General features: G+C 38.2%; 1 protein-coding gene and 1 non-coding gene across 15 annotated transcripts in view; one reads left to right on the forward strand and one right to left on the reverse strand.

Annotated features, from left to right (window-relative positions):
- Positions 1 to 12,948, reverse strand: part of DMD (dystrophin) — a 2,282,798-nt gene that overhangs the window by 239,322 nt on the left and 2,030,528 nt on the right. For all 14 annotated transcript variants that reach the window (XM_032285804.1, XM_032285805.1, XM_032285797.1 and 11 more), the window contains one exon: positions 12,776 to 12,854. In XM_032285804.1, the coding sequence (XP_032141695.1) occupies positions 12,776 to 12,854 (79 nt within the window). The remainder of the gene's footprint in view (positions 1 to 12,775; positions 12,855 to 12,948) is intronic.
- LOC116556845 lies at positions 12,404 to 12,510 on the forward strand. The gene has a single exon (XR_004271191.1). It is a non-coding gene; the product is annotated as a U6 spliceosomal RNA (small nuclear RNA).

A 12,948-nucleotide genomic window follows, 5' to 3' on the forward strand; every position in this document is an offset into this window, starting at 1 on the left:
GGCCTGTGAGGTGGCATTACCCTTAGATGGAAAATAAATAATTCAATCAGATGCTTTTTTGTGGAGAGCTTGATTGTAATACACAGAGATAAACAGAGATGAAAGATGGGTGGGGAAGTTTAAAAAGTCAGATAACAAAGGAAGAAAATGGAAGTCATAAGGAAGCAGAAACTTAAGTAGAAGGTGTTAGGTGGAGAGAAGAGAGAAGCTATGATACTATAATAATTTGAAGTCTATGGCAGCAAATGCATATACAGAAAGAAGCAAACACGTGTTTCATGGTGTCTGTTGTTCTATGCTATTCTTTTTTTTTGCGGAGACAGAGTCTCACCCTGAGGCCCAGGCTGGGGTGCAATGGTGCGATCTCGGCTCACTGCAATCTCCGCCTCCTGGGTTCAAGCAATTCTCCTGCTTCAGCCTCCCAAGTAGCTGGCATTACAGGTATGCACTACCATGCCTGGCTAATGTTTTGTATCTTTAGTAGAGACAGGGTTTCATCATGTTGGCCAGGCTGGTCTCAAACTCCTTACCTCGTGATCTGCCTGCCTCAGCCTCACAAAGTGCTGATATTACAGGCATGAACCACCGTGCCCATCCCACATTATTCTTTATGCTTCTCTGCTTCCTGAGAATGTTCATTATCACCTAGGCCTATCCCTGTCCCTTACAGCTTTAAGGAGATATAGCACATAACAGAGCAGCACCTGCAGTAGACTGAAATCAAGATGATTTTTATTGCAGATACCTGAAAGTCTATTTAAAAATCTAGAATGGTTTTTAAACCAGGAACAGTTTATGTAAGTCTACAAAAGAACAAAATGCCTTTTGTCCTTACTTTCAAAGTTCTCACCAGAAAGTACTTTGTAATCCCAAACTGGTTGTGTTCTGAAAATGGAAAATACCCAAATGGAAAAACGAAAGTAGTGATTTCTGCCCACAGGGATGTGATCCCACCATTTCTGTTGTGCAAAGCTTTGTATTCTGGACAAATGACAAAATGCTACCCCGGGCCAAACTCAAAAATGCCTTCATTTTCTGGGTAGTATAAAAATACACCTTTCAGAGCCAGCATTCCACTAAAATAGTGCCCATGCTATAAAACTGATTCAGAACTCTGGTGCTGGTTTCTTTGCACTAGGTCCTCTGAGGCCCAGAAGAATTTGTCACAATGAGGAAGATGAAATAAGAAAGAAACACATTTGTCTCATCTCTTCCATGCCACCAGGCTAATTCCCATGTAAGTACACGATGAAGGAGTGGTGGTTAGTGATCCACCTAAATGCGCCCATTCAGCTCTAAAGCCAGGTTATGCATGGGGTATAATAGCAGCTTCATAAAGCCTAGGAGAGGTTAATACTATTGGTGTTCCACCCAGATCCCTTTTACTGAGCTGGTTCACCCAGCCACTGTTGTTGTGAGTGTGTTGGTTGCTAAGGCCTCATTGCCTGTTTCACCAGAAATCCTCCCTTGGTCAAATGGGAACTGTTTTGCTATCTCCTACTCCCCAGAAATCCACAGCCAATGACTAACTGGCATGGGAAAATAAAAGCCCAGCCCCCTTACCTCAAGGTGGGGACAAGCTGTTCTCCAGAACTCCTTGTGGGATCAGGCTGAAGTGAGCCTCTTCCTTCTCATGTTAGTCATTGACCAGCATCCTCCTTACTTTATCCTGCTTTCCTCACTCCCTTTCACCTGAACAAGAAGCCCCATCTGTCTGGGCGTGGTGGCTCATGCCTGTAATCTCAGCACCTTGGGAGGCCAAGGCGGGCGGATTACCTGCAGTCGGGAGTTTGAAACCAGCTTGACCAACATGGAGAAACCCTGTCTCTACTAAAAATACAAAATTAGCTGGGCATGGTGGCATATGTCTGTAATCCAAGCTACTCTGGAGGCTGAGGCAGGAGAATTGCTTGAACACAGGAGGTGAAGGTTGTGGTGAGCCGAGATTGCTCCATTGCACTCCAGCCTGGGCAACAAGAGCAAAACTCTGTCTCAAAAAAAAAAAAAAAAAAAAAAAAGGCCCCTTTATGTAAATAGGGCTCTATTTCTAGGGATTTTATGTAAGGCTAGGGTGAACAAATATCCTGGTTTCCCTGGGGCTACAGAGATTTCCTGGAATATGGGGATTTCAGTGCTAAAACCAGGTAAGTCCCAGACAAACCAGGATGAGTGGTCCCTCTATAGGGCAGATAAATATTTGGATCCTTCCTGCTAAGTTTAAGAAGATTCTTTGCATCCAGGGACTTGCATGATCCAAATTACACAGATAAATTAGTCATTTCTAATGAGACATCTATGCCAAAAAAAAAAAGGTGCCCCAATTTGTAGTATTTGCCAATTTCAATGGAGTAACTCTTCTCACTATGCCTGATTTCAAGCTACCAAAGGTAGGCTTAATAACTAGCTCACAATTCCTGTATAGTTTACAATTGGCTCTCTTGAGCCATTGCAAGCCAGCCCCAACACAGAAATTCCTGTAGCAGAAACAGAAATTTTCTGTTTCCTCATGTGTTCAAATTGATGGGATATATAGGGCCAACAATACAAAATCTGGTTGCTAATGATACTGTAAAGCAAATAAATCTGAGAGCTTATTGGAGAGTATAAATTTGAGCTAAAGGAGAAAAGGGCCATGACAATATATTTTAAGGAGCGAATATAATTATTACTGCTGTAGCTGCTTTTTGTGGGCATTGGAAAGGCTGTCTTTGAATTTATAGAGGCATTATCAGCATCACTGGTAGGTCACATGGCATTTGTCCCAAATTCCTAACACTTGAGATAACATGTGACTGCTGAAGAAACTGGCCCAAATCATTTCACCCTGAGATTTACTTGAAAGAGAATTTTAGACTGCAAATTATCTTACATTGAACCTGCAAGATTCTTTCTGACTTTTATCATGATGGCTTATTTTTTTATTTTACTTTTTTGAGACAGAGTTTCACTTTTGTTGCCCAGGCTGGAGTACAATGGTACGATCTTGACTCACTGCAATCTCTACCTCCTGGATTCAAGTGATTCTGCCGCCTCAGCCTCCTGAGTAGCTGGGATTACAGGTGCACACCTCCATGCCCAGCACATTTTGTATTTTTAGTAGAGATGGGGTTTTTCCATCTAAAAGACCATCCTGTTAGTCAGGCTGGTCTCGAACTCCTGACCTCAGGTGATCTGCCCACCTTGGCCTCCCAAAATGCTGGGATTACAGGTGTGAGCTACCATGCCCAGCTTCAAGATGGCTTACTTAAGCCAATCTGAAGCTTTAAATTATTGGTCCACTCATATTTCAAATTATCCATCCCCTGAGGACACTGGTAGCATAGTTGGAGGTCTGTTAAGTAAAATGTCAGCGATTATTAGATGTGCTCAAAGGTTTCCCCTATTTTTTTAATTAAGTGTGTGTACAGTGGGGAATGTCCAGGATGAAAGCTTAGCAACTCTCAAGATGGAAACAAACTGCTAGGCCCTATGTATCAAGGAGAGACTATAAAAGCTTGAGTCACTTTGACAAGAAAGGAAAAGACTTAACCAGGGATATGATTAAGGCAGTTAAGATTGTAAAACCTGCAAGAAATAATTGATCAGTTCTTTCTTTTTACAGTGTCTCATAATCTGAGAACAAGAAGGTCACTCCGTGAAACAGCTTTTAAATTCAGAATAAATAGTAAAAAGGAAATTTGTCTTTCAGAGTTCCATTGCCACTGCAAGAGGTCACTGGTTAAAAGCTACAGTATAAAATGTTACCTTTATTGTTTTTTTCTATTACAAAAGTAATACATGCTATTACCAAAAAATTTGCAAAAGTAAAAAGAAAGAAACGATGCAATAACTGTTTGCCTTTTGGAGTTCTTTTAGTTTTCATATTTATATGTACATTTCTGTTATTTTTATTTTATTTTCTAATACAGTTGTGATCATGCTGTAATTTTGAAGTCAGCCTTTTCCCTTAATATATTACATGGTACAGTAGACTTTGATAAAAATGACCATATAAAGTTATGAATGCTATTAGTCTTTGCTGAGAAGCAACATAAAAGGTCACATTATTTATTGAGTGTCTACTATGTGACAGTCACTATGCTAAATCTCATGCCACTGTGTATTATCAATGTCAAGAGTGAATCTACCTCTTCTTCTTTTGGGTATAAGACATAATTCATTCTGTAAATATTTACTGAACATTTACTAAGTGCCACGCACCACATTAGGTACTGTAGAATATAACTGTCAACAAGACTAATACCATCCTGACGTTACAGAGATTAAGGTCTATCCTTTTGATTATTCATTATTCATTAGTTACACAAACAACTGTTGAACTGTTCTAATGTGCAAAACACTGGACTTTCAGATTAGGTCCTTGGAAATCATCTTCAGAAAAGAGAGAGACTACTTATACTGACAATTAAATGCAAGAGAATGAATGAAATTTTCATGACTAGTTTGACTCTAACAGGCATGCATTAAGTTATACTATCAAGCTGATAGTATTAATGACACTAATGCTAAAGCTAATAGCAAACACTTGAATAGCACTAAATATGTTCCAGGCACTGTTCTAAGGGCTTTAAAAAGATTAACTCTTTGATCTCCACTGTAACCATATGAAATAATACAACCACATTTCACTGAATTCAATATCCCATTGCTCATAAGGTGCATTGTGATTTCAGAGCTGTTAAAACATGGGTGGGAAAGAGTGCCTCACAATTGACCAAATATGTTACTATTATCCCTATTTTAAAGATGAAGACTAAAGATAAAGAATAAATCATAAAGTGTCTGAGCCAATATTTGAACCCAGTCAGTTTGATTTGACAGCTTTTACTCTTAACCATTATTGATAGCATTTTGATAAGGCAACTTTTAGCCCAGAGGTACTGAGAGGAAAAATTAGGCTCTGTAAATAAACTTAGGATGGGCCAAACTAAGAGGAATGTAAGAGAGAATAATCATTGGCAATAGCAGATGGACTAGACAGTTATTGCCCTGGGCATTTGTCTTAATGGGTAAGGCAGTGTGATGTGTGGGTTGGGAGTCCAGAAATTGGGTTCCAGTCCTAGATCTATTATAACTATCTTTGTGACCTTGGTTATGTCATTTGATCATTATGTACCTATTGTATTATCTGTAAAATAATGGAAGGGCTGGAGTGATTGAATGTTTTTCAAACTATTTTGACTGCAACCCACAGAAGAAAAACATTTTACATTGTGATCTAGCGTACACACACACACATCTAACAGATCAACCACTGTCAAAACAAAACAACCCTTAACCTTGCTTGGGTAATGCACTCTGATATTTTCTAATCTGTCTCACTCCATTCCATTCCAGTAAAAAATTGTTAGTTGTAAGTCATTAAACTGATTTTAGGATTTGCTAATGAGCCGCGCTTCAGAGTTTGGAAACTACTGGTGTAGATACTTTCTAAGCTTATCTCCAGTTAGGAAATCCACAGCACAAGAGGACTCCTGGGGTGGGAGTGGGGCTGGGAACTTCAGTAAAGAGAGGGAGTTGACCCTTTTGCCTCAAAAATACCCATTTTCTTTTTAATTGGACCACATTTTTACAAGCTTTAGCAAAAAATTTTTGTCATTAAGCCATTTGGCAAATACCACATTAAGGTAAAGATTCACTGTGATCCACAGCATATTTAGTGTGAAATTAATTGGTATGTCTGAAAAAGACTTCCATAGTCACCTAAAACTGGAAAACCATAGACTCCTTATCCCCTTAGAGTCTCAGTGTATAATAAAGGCTCAGGAATTCCAACAGGAAATAAACTAGCTTATCTTTTAAACCTAGTATTTTTCCAATCTTATTGATCAGTACTATTTTTTCAAGGGACAGTTATCAAAGTCTAATGGAACATTAATGTTTTAAACAACCCTACTCAGAAAATATTCTTTTAAGAGAATTCCAGAACTTGTAAAATATTAAGAAACCCATGGATTCTTTTTACTGTTATAGAAGGATTTCTCCCTTTACCCAAATATATAGTGATCTTTCTTGGTGAGAGAAGTAGAATTTAGAAGAAAAGACCAGGGAACTGAGATAATGGTCAGGAAAAATCTTTACACTCTTTTTTTGGTTTTTGGTTTTTTTTTTTTTTGAGATAGAGTCTCTATCAATGCAAGACTGTAGTGGTGTGATCTTGGCTCACTGCAACCTCCACCTCCCGGGTTCAAGTGATTCTCCTGCCTCAGCCTCCTGAGTAGCTGTGATTACAGCCATGTGCCACCATGCCTGGCTAATTATTATATTTTTTAGTACAGTATTTCACTATGTTGGCCAGGCTGGTCTTGAACTCCTGACCTCAAGTGATCTGCCTTCCTTAGCCTCCCAAAGTGCTGGGATTACAGGTGTAGAGACACTACGCACAGCAAATCTTTAAACTCTTGAAAAGGAAAGGACAATATTCAGACTACTATGCCAACCAATGAATACTTTAGTACTTTCTTAATCAAGGACATATGAAGAGACTGACAGTAGACCTACCAATTATACATATATATATATATATGTATAATATACTAATGCATATATATAATTATGCATTAGTATATAATTTTTATAATTTTAAATGTTTTTAAATAATACTTTTACTGTTTTATATATATATATATTTAAAGTCACATTATTAGAATTTCTGTTTTTTCTTGGTTTAAGTTTTAGAAGTCCATTAGGAGTAACAGCGTATTAAAACTAGAAGTAAGGACAAGTTAGCGGCTATCAATGGAGAAGAGTCATATTTCACAATGTTTTTCTCTTCTCATTTTCTCTCAGATCTAAGATAAAAGAAACAATTTCTTTAACAAGTGGAGATTGGGCCACCAGGAAGAAACAGTGAATCCTTTTTTTAGTAAAAGGCTGCCTCTGTCTTCTGATAAAAAACAGACATCTGGTAATGTAATTTCCAAAGGGGAGTGTGTGTGTGTGTGTGTGTGTGTGTGTGTGTGTGTGTGTGTGAGAGAGAGAGAGAGAGAGAGAGAGAGAGAGAGACAGAGAGAGAGAATAAGATAGAGAAACACAGACAGTAAGCATGTTTTTGTTGCAGGGTGCAATTAGTAGCTCGTCCTTATTTTTCTTTTCTTTGTAATTTCTAAGCTTTAGAAACCACCCTATTATTATTCATAGTAGCCTGAAAGCAGATTACTAAACATGTATCAATGCAGGCCTGTCTTAAAAAAAAGTATCAATTCAAATTCATTTAATATGACCTTAGAGGAGTATTTGAAACATATTTTTAGGCTGGGCGCGGTGGCTCACGCCTATAATCCCAGCACTTTGGGAGGCCGAGGAGGGTAGATCACGAGGTCAAGAGATCGAGACCATCCTGGTCAACATGGTGAAACCCCGTCTCTACTAAAAATACAAAAATTAGCTGGGCATGGTGGCAAGTGCCTGTAGTCCCAGCTACTCAGAGGCTGAGGCAGGAGAATTGCCTGAACCCAGGAGGCGGAGGTTGCGGTGAGCTGAGATCGCGCCATTGCACTCTAGCCTGGGTAACAAGAGCGAAACTCCATCTCAAAAAAAAAAATAATAATAAATAAATAAAAATAAAACATATTTTTATTCATTGGTCGGGGGAAGCTGCTTTTATAGTAGCAAATATGTGACTTCAGAGATACCCTGCTTCAAATACGGTGATTTTTTTTTTTTTAATTTAGGGTCAGGGTCTTGCTCTTTCACTCAGATTGGAGTCCAGGGGTGTGATTATGGTTCACTGCAGCCTTGACCTCCTGGGCTTAAGTGATCCTCCTGCCTCAGTTTCCCAAAGAATTGGGATTATAGGCATGAGCCACACCACGCCTGGCTCAAATATGGTTTGGATGGTGCACCCAATTTCTGGTGCAATTTTCTAGAGGTAACTTTGGCAATACACATAAAAAGGCTTACAAATGTAAACATTATTTAACACAACTATTCCACTTTTAGGCATTTATCCTGTAGAAAGAATCTGAGATATTTGTAAAGGTATAAAAAAGACATTAGCCTGGCCAACATGGTGAAACCGCGTACCTACTAAAAATACAAAAAAATTAGCTGGGCGTGGTGGTGCGTGCCTGTAGTCCCAGCTACTCGGGAGGCTGAGGCAGGAGAATTGCTTGAACCTGGGAGGTGGAGGTTGCAGTGAGCCAAGATCGCGACACTGCCTGGCGCCTGGCTACAGAGCAAAACTCTGTTCCCCCCCCCAAAAAATATATTAGCCATAATGCTGGATATAATAGTAAAAATTGTGAAATACTCTTAATATTGAGCAATTTAGAATTATGTTGGTAAATTTGGTACAGCCACAGAAGAGAGGATTAGCCAGTCAGTAGAAAAATTACCCTGTAGTTAGAAAAAAGAAAAACGAAAAATTACCCTGTAGAAGAATATTTAAACACATAAAAGTATTATAAAGACAGTTTGAAGGGAAAAAAGCAGCTCATAAAACTGTAATGTTTCATCTATGCTTGGTTTAAAAGAAAAAGAGAGAGGCTGGGTGCAGTGGCTCACACCTGTAATCCCAGCATTTTGGGAGGCTGCAGTGGGCAGATCACTTGAGGCCACAAGTTTGAGACCAGCATGGCCAACAGAGTGAAACCCCATCTCTACTAGAAATACAAAAAAATAGCCGAAGAAGGCTGAGTCATGAGACTCGCTAGAACCCAGGAAGGGGAGGTTGCAGTGAGCCAAAATCGCACTGTCTCAAAAAACAAATTAAAAAATAAAATAGAAAAGAAGATAGAACCTTGACACACACACACACACACACACACACACACACACACACACACACACACACGCACAGGAGAAAGACAAAGTATATAAACCAAATTTCTGATAGTGATTATCTCTGAGTCATGGGATTGTGGATATTTTTTCTTTTCTTGTTTGTACTGTGTGCTATCCCAATTTTTCTTGATGTGTATAGAGTACCTTTGTAATTTTAAAAAGGACAATGTAAAGAAACAATCCGTCTTTTGTCTCAGCGTCCTATTTCTTAAATATCCCTTAAACCAAGTTGGTATTTTCTTTATACCTGCAAGCAAAGCTTTTAAGCATATATTGATATTTCACATGGGTATCCAAGAGATTGATGACTTCCGGGCTGGCTTCATTCAGGCAGGTAGATCAGCCTCTTTATGAATGCCTGAGTCTAACAAACCTGACCTTTCTGGAAGTGGGCACTGATGTGATATGGTTTGAAAGGTGTGAGAATGTTCTTCTTGGCTCCTCAAAGTTCTTCCCTCACAGCTCAGAGCTTATGACTGATGTTCTACCACCTCAGGCTTATGGATTTTCACTTTAATAAAATGCAAATAACCCAGGAGAAGTACATGTTAAACTTTACCTATCACCTGGGTTAAATGAGTATATCACTTTCTGAGAATCGGTTTTAATGGGTAAGACATGGGAATTCAGAGGGTGAGTCAGAGAGAAGAAAATATTAATGAATATTCCTGGTGTCTGAGGAATAATTAATATTCATAATAGTACTATTTTTTATTCATGGTTTATGAGTCACTTAGGAGTATGTTATCACATTTAATCTCAATTAAATTGAATAGAATGGCTGTCACCAAGGCAAGTTTAGTAGACTAGAGATTTAGAAAAATACAGAACACAAAGTCTGCAGCCTTTATCATTTTTCTAGAGCGGTTCCTAAAAGCCACGATCCCATTCATTTAGATAAACTGCTTTACCGCCCCGCCTTTTTCTTTTAGCAACTCCAAAGCATTGTGAAACTGTGTCCAAATAACTAGACCGGATGTGGATAATAAAGTTAGAGCCAGTCCAGGAAATAGATACTTCTTCTTAATCTATTATCAATGTATAATAAAAACACAGGACCAACACCTTCCAGGAATTTTTGTTCAAAAAGACAACAGCCAACTGAAGAAACACATGAAAGCATCTAATCAAATACTTTAAAGTATTTGTGACCGTGGATCTTTTTATTAATTCACGGAGAATGGAAAAGAAAGGAAAAGATCAGACAATGGCAAGGAAAGAATATGGCAGAAGAATGATCATATATAATTACTTCCTTTCCATAAAAAATATAAATTAAGTAAAATTACACTGTGATGGTTAAAAACACAGACTCTGGAGCCAACTTCTTGGGTTTGAATCCTGGCTCTCTCATCTACTAGCTGTATGAATATGTGCCTCAATTTATTCATCACTGAAACGGGTATAATAATGGTACTTACCTTAAAGGATTGCTATAAGGATTAAACTAGTTAAAATTTGTAACACTGCTAGGCACAAAGTAATTGCCTTAAAATGACGGGTAAACCCTCAGACATACTCATATATGACTAGAAGGAAATATATTAGAATGCTAACAGATATTAACTCCATGTGGTAAAGTATGGCTTTTTAAATATCAAAAAACTCAATACATACACTTTTGTAATAAAAGAAAAAGGGGTATAAAATAACATTAATCAGAGGAAAACAGGTGCTTGCCAATTTAATATGTATTATTGTATAAATAGGAAGTTCTAATACTTAAACTTTCAGTTAACTAAGGCTATTTCTCTTTTAGTATTAATTATAAAAATATAATTATTAAAATGGTAAAACCAGTAAATAAAAGAAGCGGTAGAAGTCAAGTCAAGGACAAAAGGAGGATACGAGGCTGGGTGCGGTGGCTGATACATGTAATCCCAATACTTTCAGAAGCCAAAGTGAGTGGATCACCTGAGGTGAGGAATTTGAGACCATCCTGGTCAACATGGTTAAACCCTGTCTCTACTAAAAAATACAAAAATTATCTGGGCGTGGTGGTGCATGCCTGTAGTCCCAGCTACTCGGGAGGCTGAGGCAGGAGAATCGTTTGAACCCAGGAGGCAGAGATTGAAGTGAGCCCAGATCATGCCAGGGCACTCCTGCCTGGGGAAAAGAGTAAGACTCCTTCCCCCAACCTCCCCAAAAAAGGAGGATACAAATAGCGAGGGAAAGGAAATGCCCATAGGCTGAGGTTTCAACTTGGAGACAGAGTATTTATTTATTTATTTATTTTTGATACATTATATATATATATATATATTGAGATGGAGTTTTGCTCTTGTTATGCAGGCTGGAGTGTAATGGAGCAATCTCGGCTCACCACAACCTCCGCTTCCTGGGTTCAAGCAATTCTCCTGCCTCAGCCCCCTGAGTAGCTGGGACTACAGGCTGTGCCACCATGCCCAGGTAATTTTTGTATTTTTAGTAGAGACGGGGTTTCACTATGTTGACCAGGATGGTCTTGATCTCTTGACGTCGTCATCCACCCACCTCGGCCTCCCAAAGTGCTGGGATTATAGGTGTGAGCCACCACGCCTGGCTGATACATAATATTTTACATATTTATAAGGTAATGTGATATTTTACAGGCATAGAATGTACAATTATCAAGTCAGGATATTTGAGGCATCCATCACTTTGAGTATTTGTCATTTTTATGTATTTGGAACAATTCAAGCCCTTTCTTCTTGGTACTTTAAAATATACAACACATTGTTGTTAACCATAGTCACTCTATTCTGCTGTCAAATGATAGAACTTATTCCTTCTATCTAACTGTATGTTTGTATGCATTAACCAACCTCTCTTTATCTCCCTCTTCTACCCATACATCTTTCCCAGCCACTAGTATCCATCATTCTATTATACTTTTATGAGATCAATTTTTTTAGTTCCTGCAAGAGTGAGAACATGCGGTATTTGTCTTTTTGTGCCAGGGTTATTTCACTTAACATAATGACCTCCAGCTCCATGTTGCTGTGAATGACGTGATTTCATTCTTGTAGTATCCATTGTGTATAGATACCACATATTCTTTATCTAGTTCATCTGTTGATGTACACTTAGGTTGATTTCACATCTTTGCTATTGTAAACAGTGCTGTGATAAGCATGCAAGTACAGGTATCCTTTTGATAAACGATTCATTCCTTTGCTTTGGGTTAGATAATCAGTAGTGGGATTGCCAGATGGTAAGGTAGTTCTATTTATAGTTTTTTGAGAAATCTTCATACTGTTACTAATTTACTGTTACATTTTTGCCAACAGTATAAGAGTTCCCTTTCTCCACATTCTCACTAGAATCTGTCATTTTTGTCTTGTGAATAATAGCCATTCTAACCTGGGTAAGATGATATGTCTTGTGGTCTTGATTTGCATTTCCCCAGTGAATAGCGATGTCAAGCATTTTTTTCACATCCCTGTTGGCCATTTGTATGCCTTCTTTTGAGAACTGTCATTCATTTCAAAAGGCAGGGAGTATGTAATTCATTATTTAGATATAAAGAATGATAGAATCAAAGTAACATATATTGAATGATGATGTTATAATTACATGATGTCATAATTATTAGCTTTATTAACTGAACCGATGGGTAGAAATGAAAACCCAAATGTATGTGTTTGCTTCAGCAACCCATATTCTAACATTGGAACGATACAGAGAATATTAGCATGGCTCCAGAGCAAAAGTGGTCCATATTTTTCAGAAAGACTCAAAAATATGAATAAAGTTAGCATTTGAGAATATGTTGCAGGAAACAATTATGCATTAGCTGAAGACTGGACAAAATGACCTAACTGGCCTTCCTCTTCCTAACCTTCTGAATTCATCGACCACGTTATATTTCAGGATGGTTTATGCTTCTACTGTATCTGACAGAGATGATTATAATTCATCACTTAATTTTCCTTTTTTATTTTTTTCAACTGTTAATTCTTATTAATCAAGATGCAGTGAAGTTAAGTGATAAAAGCTGAAAATGACTTACTGGAAAGAAAGTGTTGAGATGCTGGGCCAAAGTCCCTGTGGGCTTCATGCAGCTGCCTGACTCGGTCCTCCACGGCCACCTGGGAGGAAAAGGAGAGAAATGATGTTCTCTCATTCTATATAATGAGGAACAATTAAAGCAATGTATCCTTTCTGATAAGATACTTTGAGTCT

This window comes from Sapajus apella, unplaced genomic scaffold, assembly GCF_009761245.1.
Source record: "Sapajus apella isolate SASKATOON/1434 unplaced genomic scaffold, GSC_monkey_1.0 scaffold17, whole genome shotgun sequence".
Lineage (NCBI taxonomy): Eukaryota > Metazoa > Chordata > Mammalia > Primates > Cebidae > Sapajus > Sapajus apella.